The sequence below is a fragment of the Nannospalax galili genome, unplaced genomic scaffold (genome assembly GCF_000622305.1).
Source record: "Nannospalax galili isolate Female #2095 unplaced genomic scaffold, S.galili_v1.0 scaffold708, whole genome shotgun sequence".
Taxonomy (NCBI): Eukaryota; Metazoa; Chordata; class Mammalia; order Rodentia; family Spalacidae; genus Nannospalax; species Nannospalax galili.
The window spans coordinates 370,151-394,355 of NW_008358110.1; the positions used below are offsets into that span (position 1 = coordinate 370,151).

The 24,205-nt window shown below is 38.0% G+C and overlaps 1 protein-coding gene across 1 annotated transcript in view; it reads left to right on the plus strand.

Moving 5' to 3' along the window:
* The window catches only part of Atr (ATR serine/threonine kinase), a 133,903-nt gene that overhangs the window by 51,392 nt on the left and 58,306 nt on the right, over positions 1-24,205 (plus strand). Inside the window, exons 23-28 of the mRNA XM_008856344.3 lie at positions 4,247-4,453; positions 5,991-6,104; positions 12,264-12,379; positions 19,748-19,868; positions 21,633-21,770; positions 23,157-23,349. Of these exons, the coding sequence (XP_008854566.1) occupies positions 4,247-4,453; positions 5,991-6,104; positions 12,264-12,379; positions 19,748-19,868; positions 21,633-21,770; positions 23,157-23,349 (889 nt within the window). The remainder of the gene's footprint in view (positions 1-4,246; positions 4,454-5,990; positions 6,105-12,263; positions 12,380-19,747; positions 19,869-21,632; positions 21,771-23,156; positions 23,350-24,205) is intronic.

The window sequence follows — 24,205 nt, forward strand, 5'->3', positions numbered from 1 at the left end:
GAAATACTGTTTTTATAAGTGAGCACTTCTAAGACATACATTTGAGGATGGGTTTCATTCAATCCAGATGACAAGGTAGACTTTGTAAAAAGGACTCATGGCTTCTATTCATATATTTAACTGTAAATGTAAGACTAAAAGCAGTAATGGGACAAGAATTGGAGAATCTGTGTGAATGTTATACATTTGAATAGATAAAGTAAGGTCATTAATTATTATATGAACAAAAGATACCATTTAAAACTGGCAACCTGGTTATAGGCTTAACAAGAAATGGATTAATAAGAAGTAGATAGTAGCCAGACATGGTGGTGCATGCCTTTAATCCCAGCACTCAGGAAACAGAGGCAAATGGTTCTCTTTGAGCTTCAGGCTAGCCTGGTCTAGATAGCAAGTTCTGGACCAACCAGGGCTACATAGTGAGACCCTGTCTCAAAAAAAAAAAAAAAAAAAATCCTCAATGATACTAATCTAAAAGAAAACTCTTGGGCTAGAAAGATAGCCCAGCAGTTAAGAGTGCATGTTGTTCTTGTAGATGACCTGAGTTCAGTTCAATTCCCATCACCCACACAGGGCAATTCACAACCACCTGTAACTCTAGCCCTAGGAGTTATCTGAAGCTTCTGGCCTCCATGGACACTTACATTCATGTGCACATAGACATGATTTGAAATGTCTTTTTCCTAAAAAATAATAATAACTCTTGAACAGAAATGCAAACTTTCTTACCCAAAGAAATTTTTTTGTGTTTGTTGGGTTCATTGGTTTTTTTTTTTTTTTTCTTTTTTGGAGACAGGGTCTCCCTCTTGCTGGCCTGGAATTCGCTATGTAGACCAGGCTTGGATCTTTGTGAGTTCAAGGCCCCTGCCTCTGCTTCCTGAACGATGGGATTACAAGTGTGTGTCACTATACTCAGCTTCATTTTTATTTTTAACCTTTTATTGCATTTATTTGTTTTGTGTTGGGGATGTTGCACATGCCATAGCATGTGTGGAGGTCAGAGGACAATTTATGGGAGTTAGTTCTCTCCTACCATGTGAGTGGGTTCTTGTGGATTGAACGCAGATCGTCAAGCTTAGCATTAAACACCTGTACCTACAGAGCCTTCCCCCTGTCCCAGAATTGTTTTTTAAATCAAATAAAAGGGCCCAGGCTCATATAAAAATTCTTTTAGAATTTGGTGTGGTGGTGCATGCCCTAAGTCCCAGCACTTGGGAGGCAGAGGCAGGTGGATCTTTGTGAGTTCAAGGCCAGCCTGGTCTATATAGCAAGTTCCAGTTCAGCTGGAACTACAGGGAGACCCAGTCTCAAAAAGAGAAAAAAAGGGCCGGGCGTGGTGTTGTGCCTTTAATCCCAGTACTCAGGACTGCAGAGGGCAGAGGCAGGCAAATCTCTTGTAAATTCAAGGCCGACCTGGTCTACATAGAGTTCTAGGCCATCGGGGCTACAGGGAAACCCTGTCTCAAAAAGACCAAAAAAAAAATTATTTTAGAATTTGTAATTTTTCGCTAAAAATAAAACCTAATTTTGTTTAGTCTTGGAATAAAGTGAAAGTATTTTTGAGAATTTATCTTTCTCAGGTAAAATATCTTTTTTATTATTTTCTAGTCTAAGCCAGTAAATTAATGTAATTTTTAAAATCTGAGTTGTCTTACTGATTACAAGTTCATTTTTCGATAATTATACATGAGTCGACTTGCAAAGTTGTTTAGGAAGTCAACTGTGGAAGATTCTAAATGGTAACAAATGTCTTTTTATTTCTCTTTTGAAATCTTATTGTAATTTGAATCCGTAACCTGAGGTTTGAAGTGCTCAAGATTTACTTTTGCTGAGTAAAAAATATAAATGGGGTCTGGAGAAATGACTCAGTGGTTAAGAGCACCGGCTGCTCTTGCATAGGACCTGGGTTCAAATCCCAGCACCCACATGGCGGCTAACAACTGTCTATAACTCCAACTCCAGGGGATCCAGCAGCCTCTTCTGACCTCCATGGGCATTGCATGACATGGGTGTACTTACATGCAGGCAAAACACTCATATACATTTTTTAAAAATATTTTTTATTTATTTATTTACTTATTTATTCATTTATTTATTTGGTCTTTTTGAGACAAGGTCTCCATGTAGCCCCAGTTGGCCTGGAACTCACTATGTCGACCGGGCTGGCCTCAAGCTCACAAATATCCGCCTGCCTCTGCCTCCCAAGTGCTGAGACTAAAGGTATATGCCACCATGACCTGCTCTTAAAAATACATATTTTAAAGAAAATATGAAGTGTTTCTAAAGTGATCACACAAATATAGTATATAAATCTTTATGGTTGAAGATGGTTTCTTATTTTTTTACTTTTGTGTGTATGAGTGTATTGCCTGTATGTGTGTAAGTGTACCTGTGTCATGCAGTTCCCATGGAGGTCAGAAGAAGGCATTGAATCCCCTGGAACTGGAGTAACAGACGGTTGTTAGCCACCATGTGGGTGCTGGGAATCAAACCTGGGTCCTCTACAAGTGCAATCAGTGCTCTTAACCACTGAGCCATCTCTCCAGCCCCGAGAGTGGTTTCTTTAGTTAACATTTTATTTATTATATTACAGCATCCTTAGGAGATGAAATAAAAGATGCTTGTTAACATAGTTTTCATTGAGGCCACCTCTTTGTTTCTTTTTTTTTTTTTCTTTTTAACAATGTTCTTGATGTTTGACAATGTATTTTAGGCTTTAAGACACTTTGTATAATAGAACATGTGGGGCAGGTAATATGTACCCATTTACTACTTGTGACAAAATGCCTAACAGGGTTTCAGAGGAGATTGAGCCATCATTGTAGGGAAGGCTTGGTGGCTGGCACCATGCCGGGGTGGCTGGGGCATGTGGCACCAGCTTTGTATGGCACAGTCAAGGAAACAAAAATCTTGAATGGATTCTGAAGCCAGTATTACTTCAAAGGTTTGCCCCTATGGTCCTACCTCCACCAGCTATGTCCCCCTCCAAAGGTTTCAGAGTTTCCTAAAACAGCACCACTAACTGGGGACCAAGCTATCAAATACATGCACCTAGACGGGTCATTTCACATTTAAGTTATTATAGCAGGTTAGGAATTGAGGCTCAGGGTGATTATGTGATCAGCTCAGGTCACACAGCTAGGAAAGAACAAGGCCAGTCTGTCTCCTCAGGGCTTCAGGTGGCAAGTGCTTCTCTGAGATCATGTTCAATCCTGCTTCCTTTCACTTGACAATCGGATCTGCCATCCCTCCTGAATTACTCTAGATCTCTCATCCCTCACAGCAGCTTGGATGAAGGGATACTTCTTTTTTTCCTACCTCCTTTCCCTCTTCACTGAGCCTTTTTTTCCACTTTTTCTCCTTTTTAGGTATTTTTAATATACTTTCCAGTGTTTTTTTTTCTTAGCTAGTAGTTGTTCTTTTTTAATCTACTGGAATATCTTCTGTTACCTTTGACAAGTTATTCAGCTCTTTTTCATCTTCATTCCTTTTTACCTTGTAAACTTATTTGTTGTTGTATATGTTGGATGTATTTGAATTATTTGTTTCTATGTGTTTTACCATTAGACTGAACTCACTGGAGAAAGACCATTGTAGTCTTTTTTTTTTTTTGCCTCATTTAAAAATTTTATTCATTTTTATTTTGGTATGTGTTAGGTATGTGTTTGGTATGTGTTGCCTCCATGTAAGTACATTTGTGCCTGCAATGCCCTAGAGGCCAGAGGAGGGTGACAGATTCCCCTGGAACTGGAGTTATGGGTGATTACTAGCAGCTGTGTAGGTGCTGGGAACTGAACCAGGACGGAGCAGCCAGTGCTTTTAACCACTGAGCCGTCTCTCCAGCCCTCCCTTTCTCATTTTTTTTTTTTTTCCTCGTTTTGAGACAGGGTCTCCATATAGTGCCAGCTGGCCTTGAACTCACAGAGATCTGCCTGCCTCTGCCTCCTGAGTGCTGGGACTAAAGGTGTGTGCCACCATGCCTGGCATCTCTTACTTATTTTTATGTACTGATATAATAATGACTGGTCAATGGATAAATGATTAAGACTTTCAAACATACTTAATGCCTCTAATCATACAGAACATATTGTGAGCTATATTATGTGAACTCATCAAAAATTAATTGAAAAGATTGAAGATACAGGGATTTAATTTTGTCTGTATTAATATTTTTAAGCTTTCTAGTTTTGAAAAATATGCTTGTTAGAAGTTATATACATAAACCTACTTTCCACTTTTATTTTAGGTAAAATTGATAAAATATGCAACTGATAGTGAAACAGTGGAACCCATTATCTCAAAGTTGGTGACAGTGCTTTTGAAAGGCTGTCAAGATGCAAACTCTCAAGCTCGTTTACTGTGTGGGGAATGTTTAGGAGAATTGGGGGCAATAGATCCAGGTCGATTAGATTTTTCAACAACTGAAACCCAAGGAAAGGATTTTACATTTGTGGTAAGTAATGGTAATGTCAAGTGTTAAGATTTCTCTGTTCATTGAGATTTATATTTTCCATTTATAAAGAACCATGTAGCCAGGCAAAGCAGCACTCCCCTTTAATTTAGCACTCAGGAGGCAGAGACAGGATGATCTCTGAGTTGGAGGCTAGCCTGGCCTATATGGCCAGTTCCAGACATAGTGAGACCCTGTCTCTAAAAAAAACAAAAACAAAAACCAGAAAACACCTATGTAATTTATCCTTAGTGACCATTTATTCGATGTCAGAAATTTTAGGAAATGTTTGAATTGATTTCTAAATAGAACTCTTTAGGCAAAAGCAATGGTTTGAGCCCAATCTAATGTATTTTGATCTTGCAAATAAAGCTTACTAATCTACTTATGATAATAATTAAAGGCCTAATTAGTTATCTAAAGATTAATGATTAAACATAATTGCTAGTGTTTCCATAGAAAACTAGTTTCACGGCATATTCTAGTAATGTGTGTACTTTAAGGAAATCCATGTAGAACAAAATTAACTGGTATGTTTTGCCTGTTTGGTTTTGTTGTTGTTTGTTTGTTGCCAGTACTAGAACTTGAACTCAGGGCTTTGCTGTAAGGCAAGTGTTCTCCCAATCAAAATTAGAAATTAAAAAAATGCTTTATTATTTTTATTTTATGTGTATGCTCTTAACCACTGAACCATCTCTCCAGCCCCCAAAATTAGAATTTTGATGTGTCAGTATGTGTGGTGAATCTGAGTTGAATGTATGCTGAAATTACTTCTTAGAGTTTTTCAAGTGATTCTCAGGCTTCACAGTTTAAGAACTGTTATAAATACAAGTTACCTTTTAAATTTTATTATTAGAGAGAGAGAGAGAGAGAAAGAAGAAAAGAGGTTTAGAGAGAGAGAGAGGTACAAAGGAGATCATGAGAAAGCCAGAAGAGACCTTAGAGGAGGGGACATGTGATATGAAGGCAGACGTGTGGGGCAACTTGTGGAGAGGTAGGGAACCAGCCAGAGGGGAAATGGGGTGATGGGGGAGGCAGGGAAGGAGGGGAATGAATGGACGAATAAAAACAAAAGGGCATATGTGCATAAAACGCCATATGAAACCCATTACTAGAGGCTGTAAAGGAGATGAAAATGCCCAGGGAGAGAAAGAAGAAAAGAGGTTTGGTTGTGTGTGCCAGGGTGTATGTGTCAGGTCAGAGGAAAACATTGTGGAGTCAGTTCTCTTCTTCCACTTTTAGGCGTGTTCTGGGGATTGACCTCAGGTCATCAGTCTTGCATGGCAAGACTCACTAAGCCATCACATCTGTTTTACAATTTGTTTTTACCAATTAAAATATAAGAAATGCAAATTGCCAAAACTATTCAAAAATTGAATAATTCTAATATACTTTCATAACAGCCTAAAAAGTTCTAGGTTTTGGCTTCTTGGCTGTGGATTGTATTTTGACCATCTGTCTTTTTCTTTTTTTAAGTTAAGTCACTATGGAAAGTATGGTATACTATCAGTTATTAAATCTTTTTCCTGTTTTGGTTAAGACTGGAGTAGAAGACTTAAACTTTGCCTATGGACTGCTGATGGAGCTAACAAGAGCTTACCTTGCATATGCAGATAACAGCAGAGCTCAAGATTCAGCTGCTTATGCCATTCAGGTAAGCTTGCTTATATAATACAGCTCTACTTTACTGAATTCTAATAAGAAAACTATAAATTCTTTACTTGTAAAACTTTTTAAAAATTATCACCTTAAGTGTTTCAGATTCTTGATAAACATTTTAAAGAATACAGAAATACATCTTCTTGAATGAATAAAAGAAAGCTTAACAACACATATATGTAAAAATGCCATCATGGCTGTGTGCACGTCTTTAATCCCAGCACTCAGTAGGTAGAGGCAAGCAGATCTCTGTGAGTTCAAGCTAGCCTGGTCTACATAGTGAGTTTTAGGCTAGTTGGGGCTACAGGGAAACCCTGTCTCAAAAAAAAGATCAAAATAATAATAATATTCGTCATCATCTTTAATTTGACTTTTTGTGTTTAATAGTCTATCTTGGGTAATTTCTGTGTCAGTGACATACATCTAGTTCATTTTTTTCAGTGCTTGAATAATAATCAATATGAATGTACTACAATTTATTTAAGAAATGTACTTAAAACATCTAGATTGTACCCAGTGTTTTGCTTTTATAAAAAATGATTTAGGAACCAGGCATGATGGTCCACACCAGTAATTTCAAGCAGTGGAAATAGAAATGCAGGAGGATCACCACCAGGCTAGTTTAAGGCTATCCTGGACTACACAGCTTGTTGTAGGCTAGGCTGGTTTACATAGTGAGACCTGTCTCAGAATACCACCAAAATTTAAAAATAAAATTAAAAAATGATTTAGGGAATAAATGTTTTATACATTTGTGAATATATATGAACAGCATAAATATCTAGAAGTTAAAATTAGTCTCAGACCAAGTATAGAGTTTGTACTAATAGATCCTATTTTTAAAAATAACCAGTCTAGCCGGGCGTGGTGGCTCACGCCTTTAATCCCAGCACTTGGGAGGCAGAGGCAGGCAGATCTTTGTGAGTTAAAGGCCAGCCTGGTTGACATAGTGAGTTCCAGGACAGCTGGGACTACAGGGACACCCTGTCTCAAAAACACCAAAAAAAAAAAAAAAGTCTGACAGCCTGTTATAAGAATTTTAAGTCCTGGGGCTGGAGAGATGACTCAGCGGTTAAGAGCACTGACTTCTCTTGCAGAGGACCCAGGTTTGATTCCCAGCACCCATATGGCAGCTGTGAACCGTCCTTAACTCCAGTTCCAGGGGAATCCGAAGCCCTTTTCTGACCTCCGCAGCATTGCAAGACATGAGTGCACTCACATACATGCAGGCAATACACTCGTACACATAAAAGTAATAAATAAATAAAAAAATTTTAAGTCCTTGCCAGTATGGCAAATGAAAACTGGTAATTTACAGTTTTTAAATAATTAGAGTGGCTGGACGTAGTGTTATACACCTTTGGTCCCTGTCTCTGTAGAGGCAGAGGCAAGTGGATCTCTGTGAGTTCAAGGCCAGCCTGGTCTACATAGTGAGTTCTAGGTCAGCTGGGGCTACAGGGAGACCCCTGTCTCAAAAACAAAACAAAAAGAACCAAATCCAAATAAATAGAGTGTTGTACCATTTTTCATATGCTTTTTCATTTTTATGAGTTTGTTATAGCTAATCTTTTCCTACTTTTCTTTTGGTGTTAAAGATTATTTTTTATTTATATTGAAACCTATCCAGATACAATGAAAACTGACTATCATACATGTAATGATCATTTTTTTTCTAATTTGACTCTTCTTGTCTTTCATATTATTTTTTCTTTTCCATTGAAAATTCAGATCTGGAATTCATGATGATGAAATCTGGGTTATAAATGTAAATTTGAATGTCTTCATTACATAGAGATGGCATTTAAAATATTGAGTCTAGATAAGATAATCAAGAGGGGAAGTACACGTTAATAGATTCTATCAATTGGGATGTGGTATTGCTTGCTTGTGATCTCAGCTGCTCGGGATGCTTAGGTTTGCATGAGCTTAGGAGTTCCAGGACAGCATAACCAACTTAGTGAGACCCTGTCTAGGAGAGAAATGGGGAGAAGTAGAGAGAGAGAGGGAGAGAGAAAAGGAATCAGTTTCAAACATTAAGAATGTGCAAGAAGAGAGAAATTAGATATAAAAAAATTCTTGAGGAATTTTGCTATCAAACACGAGAAGAATGAGAGAGAAGCTGGGACAAAAAGAAGAGTAAAAACAGGAAAATAACAATAGTTCTGTTAGTTGGGAATAGGTCATCAGAAAGGAGATAGTGATATTGTCAAAGAAAATTGATGTAATATTTTGTTTTGTTTTATTTTGGAGTATTGGGTATGAATGCTAAGTACACATTCTATCACTGAACTATATCCCCAATCCTGATAAAACATTTTAAGTGGGTAAAAAGCTGTGCGTATAATATAGAAATAGAAGGGTTAATTATCATTAAACCAAGAATAGGAGATGGAGGTGCAGTTCAGTTGGTAGAATGCACACAGGAAGGCATGGATTTAATCCCCAGTGCTGCATAAACTGGGCATGGTAGTTCATACCTGTAGTCCCAGAATTTAGGAGATAGAGGTAAAATGATTACAAGTTCGAGATCATCCTCACCTAAAAAGTGAGTTCGAGGCCATCCTGAGATGTATAAGACCTTGTCTTTAAAGAGGAACAAACAAAAATCTCTTTTAAGAACAACAGAAAAAAGAGGTTAGGGGCTGGAGCTGTGGCTCAGCAGTTAAGAACACTTACTACTCTTACAGAGGACCTGGGTTTGTTCCCAGCACCACATTGGGCAGCTCATAACCACCTATAACTCCAGTTTCAAGGGACTTGATGCCCTCTTCTGGCCTCCAGGAGCACTTGCACGCACCTGATGTACGTACACTCATGCACACATACTTATAAGAATAAATATATCTTTTCTAAAAAAAAGAAAAGTGAGGCTGGAGAAATGACTCAGTAGTTAAGAACCCTGGTTGGTCTTGCAGAGGACCTGGGTTCAGTTCTCACTACCCACTTGGTAACTAACAACCATATGTAACTCCAGTTTCAGGGGATCCAGCACCCTCTTCTGGCCTCCGCAGGCATTGTATGACATGAATGCACTTATGGGCATGCAGGCAAAACACTCATAAAATAAAATATTTAAAATAAATAAATATAAATAAAAGAAAGTAGTTCATGTGTGCACAGGTACCAGGCTTGTATAGATTGCAAGAATGCAAGTTTTTAAAAAATATTTTATTATTTTTATTTTATGTGTATTAGCGTATTGCCTGCATGTATGTGAGTGCACCCATGTTGTGCAAAGCTGCAGAGGTCAGAAGAGGGCTTCAGATTCCTCTGGAACTGGAGTTAAGGATGGTTCGTAGCTGCCACGTGGGTGCTGGGAATTGAATCCGAGTCCTCTGCAAGAGCAGTCAGTACTCTTAACTGCTGAGCCATCTCTCCAGCCCCCAATGCAAGAATGCAAGTTTTGAAGGTGCCCTAACCATTTCTGTTTTCTTTATGAAATATATAGCAAGACCTATAGCTGTAAGCATAATAGTGTTTTTAACAGTGTATTTCTGAAATCAAAAGAAGAATCACTGATTTAGTAAGTCTGTTAATAAAAATTAAGAGCCTTTTATTTTTCTTACTGTCTTTTTACATTTATTTTTGTTTATTATTTGTGTATATAGGCGTGCGCTTCACATGTAGAGGTCAGAGGGCATTTTGCTAGAGTCAGTTCTTTCCTTATACCATGTGGGTTCCAGGGATCTAACTTAGGTTATCCTGCTGTCCGACTTGGTATCAAATATCTTTACCCACAGAGCCATCTTACAGGCTCAAGAGGCTTCTTTTAGAGGGACTTTACCAAACATTAGAAAAGACTGGATTCAGCCGGGCACATGTGGTGGCAGTAGTGGCACATGCTTTCAGTCCCAGCACTTGGGAGGCAGAGGCAGGCAGATCTCTGGGAATTCCAGGCCAGCTGGGGCTGCAGGGAGACCCTGTCTCAAAAAGACCAAACAAAAACGAAAGAAAGAAAGAAAGAAAGAAAAGAAAAGAAAGAAAGGCTTGATTCAAATGGAATTTTAATGAAATTTTAAGTACTTCATTTGCGTTTTTATGTGCCATCTTAGTTTTCTTAAAATATTTTATTTATTATTTTTATTTTATGTGTATGAGTGTATTGCCTGCATGTGTGTTAGTGCACTCATTTCGTGCAGTGCCTGCAGAGGACAGAAGAGGCCGTCAGATGCCCTGGGACTGGAGTTTCAGACAGTTGTTAGCTGCCATGTGGGTGCTGGGATTCGAACCCGGGTCTTCTGCAAGAACAACCAGTGTTCTTAACCACTGAGCCATCTCTCCAGCCTGCCATCTTAGTTTTGTCAAAAAATACTGAATATATGGGGCTGGAGAGATGGCTCAGCAGTTAAGAACACTGGTTGTTCTTGCAGAAGACCCGGGTTCGAATCCCAGCACATGACAGCTAACAACTGTCCGTAACTCCAGTTCCAGGGGATCTGACAGCCTCCTCTGACCTCTGAAGGCATTGCACAACATAGGTGCACTTACTTACATGCAGGAAATACACACATACACATAAAATAAAAATAGCAAAATGTTTTTTAAAAGTATTAAAAAATACTGAGTATAAAGTATACTTTGCTTGATATTACTTATATTTTAGAAATATTAGAAAAGCATCCAATTTTCAGTATAACAGGAAAGAACAAGCAATAAGAGAGAGAAAGTATAATACCTTAACGTATTTGTCCTGGTTGGTGTTTTGTATTGTATTTTTTTTTAATTAACTAATTTATTTATTTTTACTTTATGTGTTTGTTTGCTTGCATACATGTGTATGGACCCATGTTGTACAAAACCCATGAAGACCAGGAGAGGGCATTGGACCCCTTAGAACTGGAGTTACAGACGGTGGTTAACCACCATGGGGGAGCTGGGAATTGAACTGGGTCCCCTGCAAGAGCACCCAGTACTCTTAACTGCTGAGCCATCTCTCTAGCCAGTATTTTTTTGTTTTCTGAGACAGGGTCTCAGTATGCAACCCTAGCTAGCCTGGAACTTACTATGTAGACCAGGCTGACTTCAAACTCAGAGATCTGCCTGCCTCTGCTGTCTCAATGCTAGAACTAAAGGTGTGTGCCACCACTCCTGGCTATTTGTCCCATTTTAAAGATGGATATTAGCGACAGTGAATTTTCTTCATCCATAAAATCCTTTCCTCACATACCCCTCTTTTGTTTTCTTGGCTTTTTGAGATGTATCTCAGGCTGGCCTCAAATTTGCAATCCTAATTTGGCCTCCTGAATACTGGATTGTAGGTATGTACCCAATGCCCAGTTGCAGTTTGTTTTGTTCTTTTCAGGAAAGAAAATAGAATCATTTTGGAATAATAAATAAATTGGTCTTTTAAAAATTAAACAAAAAGTTTTGAGCAGTGCATCATCGGGTATTCCAGGCTGACTTGAAATCCTTCATAGCTCAGGCTGATCTCGAACTCATGGGCCCAAGCTTGTGGAGATCCTTGTATCTCACATCCCTAATGCTGGGATTACCGGTGTTTTCTACTACACCCAGCTATAAACAGGTCTTTAGCTTTTGCATCCTATTTTCAGGATTAAAAAAAATTATTTATTCATTTTTGCTTTATGTGTGTGTTTTTCCTGCAAGTATGGAAGTGCACAGTATGTGTGCAAATCCCCACAGATGCCAGACGAGGATTCCCTGGAACTGGAGTTTGAGACAGTTATTAGCTGCTGTGTCAGGATGAACATGATGCTGGGAACTAAAAGCAAGAGCAGCCACGGAGCCATTTCTAGTCCCCATCTTTGTAATTTTAAGCTCGATATCTTTTTCTTTCTTTCTTTTTTTTTTGGTCTTTTTTTGAGACAGGTTCTCCTTGTAACCCCAGCTGGCCTGGAACTCACTGTGTAGACCAGGCTGGCCTTGAACTCACGAAGATCCACCTGTCTCTGCCTCCCAAGTGCTGGGATTAAAGGTGTGTGCCACCATGCCTGGCTCAAAATAGTTCTTAGTTTCGTATTTCAATGCCTATTTTACATAAACTGGCTTAGTAATCAAGTACTGTCATAGCTTAAGTAAGTTTTCTGAATGGTTTCAAGCATTGAAATAAATGTCCTATGGAAGTTCACAACTCTAAAAGTTTAAATTTATCTGTTTCACTGTGGACTTACAAATGTAAAATATGTATTTGTAGGAATTACTTTCTATTTATGACTGTAAAGAGATGCAGAGCAATGGTTCAGGTCACCAACTGTGGAAGAGATTTCCTGAGCATGTTCGGGAAATACTAGAACCTCATCTAAATACTAGGTATGTGGATTCATTTATTTTCATAAAACTTTTAAAATTGGTTTAAGGATTATTGTATGAAATGTACAAAAGCTCAAACATTTTTAAAAATTAATGTTACCGTTCATAGACCATTTTAGCATTAAAAGTTTTTTTTTAGTATGCAAATTTGCTTTCATCTTTGATAAATGGGAAAATTACATGTACACCACCACCAACAACATGAATGGCTAACAAGTCTTGATTCCGTGAACATCTCTCTCGCTTGTCTTCCAGCAGCAGGAGAGGAAGTATAGGACTGGCCTGTAGGAACCTCAGGAGTTCTTTTCAGAAATCTCTACTAAGGAGAAGCTGAGCTTCTCAGATAGCAGAAAAGAATTTTTTTTTTTTTTCTTTTGAGACAGGGTCTCCTTGTAGCCCCAGCTATCCTGAAACTTGCAGACAAGGCTGGCCAAGAATTTTTTTTCATTTCATTTTTTTTTTTTGAGGGTTTCTGATAATGCTACATTCTGAACATACAAAATGAATTTTTTTCTAGAATATTTCAAAAGATGGTGCCGGTCTATCACTGTTTGCAAAGCACCTTCACATACTGTTACTGTAGGTCATTTTGTCTCTTAAAGAAAGACACCATTGAAGCAAAGATGGTTTTTATTAAGAAAATTATTGCTTATTTTTGGGGTTTTTTTTTTTTGAGACAAGGTCTCAAAAGGTAGTTGAGAATGACCTTCCAGTCCTGATCCTCCTGCATCATCTCCTAAATCTTGGGATTACAGGTGTGGCATAACCTTTTGCTTTCACCTTGTGCATCGCTAAGCTGGCCTCTGGCCTCTACCTGGAAGCATTTTTATTGGCTAGGGAGATGGCTCAGTCAGTAAAGTGGCACTGTGCACAGATGAAGACCTGAGTTCCAATCCCCGAATCCATGTAATAAGCCAGGCATGTACCTGAAGCCCCAGCATTAAGTGGTGGCAGAACCTGAGATAGGAGGATCCTTGAAGCTCATTGGCTAGCCAGCCCAGCCAAATAGATGAGCTTTGGGTTCTGAGAGAGAATCTGTCACAAAAAATAAATGGTGAAGGACCTTGAGAATTACACCCAATTTTGACCTTTGTCTTCCACACACACCTGCAGATACATGGGCATATTCCTACACTAATAAATTAATATATTATACATACAACACTCCATACATACACATATACAAAACAGCAAAGTACTTTTAGTATGTTCTTATGTGTAATTTCCATTGTGATTTATATTTATACTCTTCTTTGCAATGAGAAATGAAGTCTCATTTGGTTAAATTCTGTAACTTTAACTATTTAATTCATTGAAGTTAAAAGAATTTTATTTTACTTCTGTCGACCTAGTACTTTGAATCTACATTGCTTTTAAGTTCATATTTATGTGTATGTTTGGGTTCACTGTTTGCAATGTGTGCATGTGGATGTGTACATGTGCATGTATGTGTGGAGGCCAGAGGCTGATGTCAAATGCTTCTTCAATCACTTCTATCCTTATTTGTTTGAGACAGGGTCTCTAACTGAACTATATGTATATAGTAAGTCATTAGGAGGTGGTTTAGTATGATAACTGGTTTTTTTGGTATGATAACTATTTAGTAGAAAACTATTTTTAGGTTCCCACCTATGTCCAGTGACCTGTCTAGTCTGTTTCCTAAGCCTGATATCATTGTCAGATATGGGCTGTATCCTAGGAAGTGGACCTTCGATTAAAGTGGTTGGTTACTCCCATAATATTTGTGCTGCTAGTGCACCAGTGGGTATACCTTGACAGGACAGTTGTTATTGTAGTTCTCAGGGATCACAGCTGGGAAAGGTTGATGAACATTTTTGTTTTCTTTCCAGTAAGTAGCATGCATAGCGCCTTCCAGCACTATGGAAGCTAGCCAGTAGAGATGAGGCCCTGAAGTCAGCACCACCTTTTCTGTTTGTTCTACACCTCTTGTATATAGTACCTTCAGCAATAGGGCTTTACCATCCAGCTCTGCTGGGTAACTAAGAGCAGAGCCAATGTCCAGTATTGTTTGACAGTCTGTGGGACCTCTGATTAACAGCATCTAGAGAGGGAGTCCATTCTTGGCATTGAGGTTTTTTTTTTTTTCATTATTTTTCTTTTGATTTTTCTTTATTTTTATATGTATGAATGTTTTGCCTGTATGTATGTAATTTCACCCATGTTGTATAATGCCCACAGAGGCCAGAAGAGGGCATTGGATGCCCTGAAAGTAGACTTAACGGACTTTTGTTAACCATGTGGGTGCTGGGAACCAAACCCCGGTCCTCTGCAAGAGCAGCCAGTGCTCTTAACCACTGAGCCATCTTCCAGCTCCTCCTTGTACTTAAAAGTGTTTTCTATTATCTTTTCAATATTAACTTTGTTAGGACTCCTTACTAATTATACATTTTGGATTTTTTTTTTATGTTAGAGGCTTTAATTTTAGATACTTTAGGGTTACATATTAGGTATGTGACCTTGGAAAAATTACTTCTCTGAACTTTCGTCAAATACCTAGACGTCTTATAAAAATCCTCAAATTTGCATTTTTATTTGATGAAAAAATGTTATATTTAGAAGTCTTTTAAAAATTCACCTGGCGTGGTAGCACACGCCTTTAATCCCAGCACTCGGGAGGCAGAGGCAGGCGGATCTTTGTGAGTTCAAGGACGGCCTGGTCTACATAGTGAGTTCCAGGCCAGCTGGGGCTACAAGGAGACCCTGTCTCAAAAAAGACCAAAAAAAAAAAAAAATCATTGTATATTGTATGACTCACACTGTTAAGGATATAACTTTTGATGTGGCTTCTAAAACTAAAATTTGGTTTTTCTTTTTTCTTTTTTTTTTTCTTTTTGAAATAGGGTCTCCCTGTAGTCCCAGCTGACCTGAACTTAGCACGTAGACCAGGCTGGCCTTGAACTCACAACAGTCCGCCTCCTAAGTGCTGGGATTAAAGGTGTGCACCACCACGCCCGGCTGGTTTTTCTATTTTGAGGACTCCATACTTTGCCCATACTCTCTAACACTCCCATGCCCCCATCACCCTTCCTTTTTAGTAGGGTCTCTTATATTGCCCTGACTGGCCTGACAGACATATATATCACTTAAGCTGGCCTCAAACTCACAGTCTTTTTGCCTAAGACTTCTCAGTGCTGGGATTAGAGGTGTATGCTAGCTATCATGCCCAGCTTCTCTATTTCTTGATTCCACATTTTAGCACATTTATATACTTAAGATTTCTTGTGATCTACAAGAAAGTTTATAGCCTTTGGAGTCATAAATACCTAAGTTTGTGTCTTGGCCCTGTATTTGCTAACTCTGAAGTCTTAAGTAAATTATTTAAGAGTACCAAGTTTCAGGGGTTTTTTTGCTTTGTTCTGTGTTTGGCTTTTTTGTTTGTTTTTCTTATGGTTGCTTGGGTGCTGTGAGAAGGTTTCACTCTGAAGCTCAAGCTGTCCTGGAACTCAGTCTGCACCCCAGGCGGGCCTGAGACTTGAGTTCTTGCATCTGCCTCTCAAGTGCTGACATTATAGGCATGTACCACCATGCTTAGTCTCATTTTTTTTTTATAATTTTGAAGATGTGGATACTTTTAATACTTTAAAGTACCAGCAGAGTGACTAAAATTTAGCTGACACTCAGTAATGAATGCCTATTTGATCACAGCTTATTGAATAAATTCTTTGTATTTGGATAAGAGAGTTTTGTAGGAGTGGTTTGTTTCTACTTCATAAGAAGTTCAGGTCTGGTTGGGAAGATAACTCCGTTGGTAAAGTGCTTGCCTTAGAGCATAAAGACATGAGTTCAGTCCCTAGAACCCATGCATAAAAAGCCAGGTGTGGTGTATACTCTTGAAACTCTAGCACTGGGAGGTGAAGATAGGACTTCTGAGGCTTACTCAGCCTAGGCTGCTTGACAAGCTGCAGAACAGTTGGAAATCCTGTCTCAGAATTTTAAAAAAAAGCATGCTGCATCTAGACCCCCCCAAGGTTGTCCTTTAACCTTCATATGCATGTGTATACATTTGCATGCTTCCCTGCACACATATGTGCACCAGAACACTATATTACAAACAACAATAACAAAAGAAAAGAAAAGCCCACTCTTGCCCACTTAAGTAGTCACATATGAAAGTGACCTTAGGAAACCAATGAGCATTTTTATGGTCTAGTACTTTAAATTTAAAAAAAAATTATGTGTATGAGTGTATTTCCTACATGTATGTAAGTGCACCCATGTCCTGCAGTGCCCATGGAGGTCAGAAGATGGTGTCAGATCTCCTGGAACTGGAGTTAGGATGGTTGTTAGCAGCTGTGTGGGTGCTGGAAATGGAACCTGTGTCCTCTGCAAGAGCAGTCAGTGCTCTTAATTGCTGAACTGTCTCTCCAGCCCCCTTTAAAATTTTTTCACATTTATTTTGTATGTGTGTGCATACACACATGCATGTGCATGTTTTCCATGGCACACATGGAAGTCAGAAGTCACCTTGTGGGATTTGGTTCCCTAACCATGTTGCTTCCAGGGAATGAACTCATGTCAGTCTTGGCGGCATGCACCTTTATCTGCTGACACGAGCCATGATCTGGCAACGAAAAATCAGAGGAACCTCTCAGATGATTCCTCACTGGTTTAAGTTAGTAATTTATCCACATAGGGATCTAGTCATTGAAATTACTACCCATAAAAATTAGTCAAAGAAGTGGAGTTTCTGTAGAATTGACCTTCATTTTATAGCTTGAACTAGCTGAGATTTATTCCTGATGGCTGGTAAAACAGAATTTGTTTCTGTTTGTTTGTTTGTCTGTCTGTCTGTTTGTTTATGACAAGGTTGTGCCTGTAACCCCAGCTAGCCTGGTACTCCCTAAGTAGACCAGACTGATCTACCTGCCTCTGCCTCCCATGTGCTGGGATTAAAGGTGTGTACCATCATGTCCAGCCACATCAAATTTCTTAAAAGCTATCCTTGGTTTTGATTATGTTCTCTCTTGTACTTTTTCAATTGAGTTTTTAGCATACAATCTCCAAACCTGGGTTAATTGATGCCTGTATTTGGAAAATTAAATTTTTAGAATCAGATGGATCAAATATAGTTCAAAGTTGCCCCAGAAAAAAGGAGAAAACACGGCTAGGTAGAACCTGATTTGTAGCTCAAAATCTTTTTTTTTAAACTAAATTTATATAAACATTTTGTTCTAATAAAAATCTTTTCATGTAACTTTTTCTTCTAGTTTAGTGTTATATTTTGAGATTGAGGGATTTCTCAGATTTTAGAAACTTGGAATACAGTGAAATATATATACAATGCTTGCTGAAGACCTTGAGTATAAGCTAATGATTATATTTACCAAGTTCTGCATTTATATTAATGGTTCAAAAAGAACCCATTTCCCTCAGATAATCTACAGATATGCAATTACTTGTAAGCTGAGAGCTGTTTGAATATGCTTAATTTAACAGTTTGCTGAGGAATAAAAGTCATATTGGACTAAGGGGAGAGAATTGAAGAGTTACAGCTTGATAGGAAATTACGGGGAGTAAGATTTCTTTCTTTGTAAATAGGGAAAGCTAAAATGAAGGGTAGAAACCAGCTAAGTTTACAGATAGTGAGAATGGTGTAGGATGGATAGGAGAGATGGCTCACAGTTAAGAGCTCTTATTGCTCTTTCAAAGGACCTTAGTTCAGATTTCAGGACGCACATCAGGAGGCTCACAACCACCTGTAACTCCAGCTCCAGAGGATTCAACACCCTCCTGTGACCTCTGTCTGTACCCATCCACACATGGTATATACTCACACAGAAATACATACACATTAAATAAATAAATAAATCTTTTTTCCAAAGAAAAATAAACTCAAAAAATGAAGGAAAGAAAAAAAAAAAGAGAGAAATTATATAAAAAGCCAGGCATGCTGGGCGTGGTGGCTCATGCCTTTAATCCCAGCACTCGGGAGGCAGAGGCAGGTGGATCTCTGTGAGTTCAAGGCCAGCCTGGTCTCCATAGTGAGTTCTAGGATAGTTGGGGCTGCAGGGATACCCTGTCCCAAAAAGAACAACAATAACAACAACAGCAAAAAAGCCAGGCATGAAGGCACATACCTTTAATCCTAGCACTCAGGAGGCAGACGCAGGTTGATCTCTGTGAGATGGAGTCCAGCCTGGACTAAATAGTGAGTTCCAGCTGGAACTTGCCAAAACAAATAAACAAACTGATGTGGATTTTTTTTTCCTCCTCTGTGAAGTCAGAGATATAGGAGATGAGATCATTGGGTGAATGTGGGGGTCCCTTCTTTGATGGCAATACTGGTGGCCCTGGGACTTGAAAACTTTTGTAGCAAGTTAAATTCATTAAAAAATTCAGTAGGTTTTTATACAGAACAAGGAACTTCCAGTCACGTGGGTTTGGCAGTTACATACAAAGATTTAGGACACAATTAAACAAGAAACAGGACATATAGCTTTTAGTTGGCACCAGCTAGGGGCTGTTTGTAAAGCAGGATGCTTGTACTTTTACTCAGGGTTACCAGTGCCTATCTGGTAATTTATTGTCCACATGTTTTCTTTCTTAGGTCAAAAAGCATAGTAAACATTTAGCTTTTAGCCCAGGAGTAAATTTTTAACCTGGCCTATTTTAGCTAGTGAGAGCAGAGTGATTTATTGAGAATAAGGAGGTGGGCTAAGGGCTGTCGACCAAGATGCTTTCCCTCAAAGCAAGGAGCTTCAACTTTTGACCTGGCCACTTTTCTCCAGCTAGTCCTGCCAGTGTTCAGCAAGACAGGGATTTGAGGGCTGCTGTATTCAGCATCCCTCCCTTCAGCATAGACTGTAACCTAGACTTCAAAAGCTTCAGGTCCATCTCGCCCTAAAGCATGCCATCCTGGTTTCCTACAGGTGAAAGTAGCAGAAGTGGTGCAGATGATTAAAGAGCAGCCTTATAATTTGAGTAGAAGAGAAAATCCTTGAGAAGTTTTTTTTAATATTTGACATTGAAGTCAGTCATGATGATTATAAAACTTGGGGAAGAAAGAAAACAACAGTGTGCTGAAGTTGTCAGTGAGTGATAATCAGTGAGGTTGATGGATGGCCATAATAAGAAATAGTGGAGAATAGTGGGGATTTGAGCTTGAATGGAAGTTAAACAGATTTGAGGAAAAAGAGAGACCTACTCAGATACTAAGGTATACTTCTATGTAAGAATGACCTCCTACCTACCCTTAAGATAGTAGTAGAAAAATATTGTCCTTAACAGAATTCAGCAAATGAGACACAGAACTTTTAGTCAGTGAAGGGGCACATACAATTTCTTATACTTTCTTTATAATATTTCTAAACAAATACTTCTTTAACAAAAAATTTTTCAAAATTACAGATATAAGAGTTCTCAGAAGTCAACAGATTGGTCTGGAGTAAAGAAGCCAATTTACTTAAGTAAATTAGGCAATAATTTTGCAGACTGGTCAGCATCTTGGGGAGGTTATCTTATAACAAAGGTAAGAGAACATGGCTACAGAAATTCTAAAGGAAATAAGAACATCTATATGAATCTGTATCACACAACAAAAATGAATATTATATTGATATGATAGGAAATTTCAAAGATATTTACTAATAGTAACAGTTTTATTATTGTTACTAAATGACAGAGCCTAAGTAAAAAGGCAATTGTTTTATCAACTAAATTACCACATAATTAATATAACTGTAAAGCATCATGCATTACATTTTACATTGTAAAATAACACCATTTACAAGGATATGAAGACTTTTTTAAATAATAAAAAGATTCTTTTTAATATAATAGCAAGTTTAAGTTTATTTATTTATTTATTTATTTTTGGGGGGTCTTTTTGAGACAGGCCTCCTTGTAGCCCCAAGTGGCCTGGAACTCACTATGTAGACCAGGCTGGCCTCTGCCTGTCCTGGGACTAAAGGGGTGCACCACCATGTCTGGCTGAAGTTGTATTATTTTTTAATGATACTTTTGAAAGAAGATGTATCATCCGTACTTTTTCTAAAATAAAAATGAAATTTCATGGCAAAAGAAAAGAATATTTTCTTTTATTTCTTTCATTTTCCTAATATGAAATTTATGTGTGCCTGACTGACAAAAATGTGATATATTCTAAGAAAATGTTAAGGCATATTTAAAATGCACAACGTCTGCTTTAAATTCACCTTTCTATTAGGGTTTTTTGGTTTTTTTTTTTTTTTTTTTTTTTTTTGGTCTTTTTGAGACAGGGTCTCCCTGTAGCCCCAGCTATCTTGGAACTTACTATGTAGACCAGGCTGGCCTTGAACTCACAGAGATCCGCCTGCCTCTGCCTCCCTAGTGCTGGGTTAAAGGCGTGCCTGGCTACTTTTTTAAAAAATCATTTTAAGTAGCCAGGTGTGGTGGTACACAGCTTTAATCCTGGCACCAGGAGGCAGAGGAAGGCAGATATCTTGAGTTCAAGGCCAGCCTGGTCTACATAGCCAGTTCCAGGCCAGCTGAGGCTACAGGGAGACCCAATCTCAAAAGGAACAACAACAAAAATCCTAAGTATTAAATGGCAGTTTAAAGGCATTTTCTCTTACTTTTTAATGAATACACTGAAAATATGTGTGGAATGTTGAATACTATTAACTATTTCTAGTTCCGAATATTTTATTTAGTTCTTTTTGTTTTAAGTCAAGGATTTATATTTGAATTTTTATAATTTGAAATTTTTTTGTAAAAGTTGAGCAAAGGTGGTAAGTTGAAAGTTAGAGCATACCAGCAAAATTTGACTTTAAATTGAAAAATGAAAATTATATAGATTTAAAGAGTACATGTTTTGAAATATTTATATGCAAGTAATTTTATTTTATATTTTTATTTTTATCCTATAGTTTGTCATTGCTTATTACTTAAAATACAAGTCTCATGCTTAATGTGTGATGTGGAGCATACATTTTAGTTGCTTCACTTAGGAATTAACACACTAAATTTAAAGAAAAATATTGTAATTAGTAAAGTTAATCTGTGATAGAACATGATCCACTGCAAAAAGAGCTGTAAAAGAAGTGAGACCACTTATGCTAAAGCAGCTGCTTGTAACAAGAGCAGTTAGAGGGACCAGAAGGGTCATCTGAAGTTCTTGTTTATACATCCATCTCTGCTTAGACAATACCTATTCTGTCATGTTGAATTATCTTATGTACTGCATTTTAGCATTCAGTCAATAGACTGAAATGTGTGAAAGGACTTACTTTTCCTAAACCATTTGAGTTTACAGGTTCGGCATGATTTTGCCAGTAAAATCTTCACATGCTGTAGCATAATGATGAAGCATGATTTCAAAGTGACCATCTATCTTCTTCCACATATTCTAGTATATGTCTTGTTGGGTTGTAATCAGGAAGATCAGCAAGAGGTGAGCTTTATTTTGTTCGATTTTCAAATAAGTGACACAATTTCTGAACATGTGAAACTTGTTTTCTCTAACATAATTAGTTTTGGAAAACTGTAGAGTAGGAACCAGTGAGATGGATCAGTGGGTAAAAATGCTTGCCATACAAGCCTGATGACCTGAGTTCCATCTCTTGATTCCATGGTAGAAAGAGAACTGAGCTCTGAACGTTGTCCCATGACCTCCACATACGCATTGTGGAATGTATTTGCCCATATTGTCTCTCACACTCCTATTCACAGAAGTAATAAACCCAGCATGGGGGAGGTAGAGACTGGAAGATCAGGAATTAGAAGTCATCCTCAGGTACATAGCCAGTCTGTGCTACATGAGACCTGTCTAAAACCAAATACTAAAAAAATAGTGCTGTCTTCTATCTTTTAGAAAGTGTTTACTCTATTATCATTATCTTTACATTTAACCTTTTACTCTGAAATTAATTTTATATATGATATGAAATAGTCTAATTTACTTTACTATTAGTTTGCAAAGTTATACTATCATTTATTAAATAATATAGAACTTATTTTTTTGTATTTTCTTTAGCCATTGTTTTTAAGATTTTATTTTATGTGACTGAGTGTTTTGCTTGTATGTATGTAAGTACACCACATGTGCCTGGTGCCTGTGAAGGACAGAAAAGAGCTCCAGATTCCCTTGAACTGGGCTTGTGGATGATTGTTAACTGCCATGTGGGTACTGGAAACCAAACTTAGGGCCTCTGCAAGAGCATCCAGTGCTTTTAACTACTGAGCTCTCTCTCTCCAATCCCTAGTTATCCTTTTTAAGAAAATTATTTTAGGCCAGGCATGGTGGCACACACCTTTCTTTAATCCCAGCACTTGGTCCATGTGCACATATGTATATACTGATGTGTATGAGTGCCCACGGAGGCCAGAAGAGGGTGTCAGATCTCTTGGAGCTGGAGTTACAGTCAGTTGTTGAGCTGACGGATGTGGGTACTCTAAAGTAGCAAGTAATCTTGTGGGGGTGTTTTTGTTTTTGGGGGGTTTTTTTGGTCTTTTTTTTTTTTTCTCCCTGTAGCCACAGCTGATCTGGAACTCACTATGTAGACCAGGTTGGCCTTGAACTCACAGAGATCTGCCTATCTCTGCCTCCCAAGTGCTGGGATTAAAGGTGATACCTCTTAACCACTGAGGTATCTCCCCAGGTTCTATAGTCACCCTCCAACAGCTTTTCTTTCTCATGAATTTAGCTATAGATAAGAAAGGTTATTATTAATGTACTGTACTTCTTTTTTGTTGTCCTAAAATACTTTGTCTTATATTTCAGATATTAATAAAATGATGTTATATAAACATTATTATTAATGATAAATGAATTGCTTAGGTTTATGCAGAAATTATGGCAGTGCTAAAGCATGATGATCAGCATACTATAAGTACCCAAGACAGTGCGTCTGACCTGTGCCAATTGAGTACACAGACTGTGTTCTCTATGCTTGACCATCTCACCCAATGGGCAAGGCACAAATTTCAGGCACTGAATGCTGAGAAACTTCCACAAAACAAATCAAACAGAGGTAAGGTCAACTTAATGGATGAATTTTTTGTTTCCATACCACCAATTAGTTCCTTCTTATGTTGATTCTAAAATTTAAGAGTTTATTTTTGAGACAAGGTTTCACTCTGTAGCCTTGGCTTGTCTGCAGCTTGCTATGTAGACCAGGCTGGCATTGAACTTCAGAGAGCTGACTGCCTCTGCCTCCCAAGTGATAGGATTAAAGGCGTGTGCCTCTACTAAGCATTATTTTTGTTAAAGATTTATTTATTTTTATTTTATGTATGTGTGGGTATATCTGTATGTATAGGCCAAGTATGTGTGAAGTCCAAAAAGGATGTGGGAGCTCCTGGAGCTAGTGTTAGAGGTGATTGTGAGCTGCTTGACATGGGTGTTGGGAACTGAATTTGGGTTCTCTGTAAGAGCAATATGTGCTCTTAACCATTAGCCTCCTCTCTAGCCCTAAGCATTCATTTCAAAAAGTCCATTTTTTGTGCATTTATTTGTTTTTGCACTGCTGGGAATTGAACCCTGGGCCATATGTGTGCCAGGCAAGCATTCTACCACTGAGCCACACCCCCATTCTGTGTGCATTTTTAAATTGGTAATAATATATACTTTTCATTGACACAAAACACTTTATCACTATAAGACTTCTCTTTAGGGTATAGTTCAGTGGTAGAACACTTGTCTAGAGTGTTGGAGGGTTTTACCTCCAGTATTGCAGAATAAAAATGAAAATCAAGATGCCCCTCTTAAAGTTCTTACCCTTATATCCTCAGATAGGATACATACCTAATTTTTCTTTATGTAAAATGGGATAGTACCCTTTAGAAGATTTTTATGAGGATTTGATGAGATTTTATATATATATATAT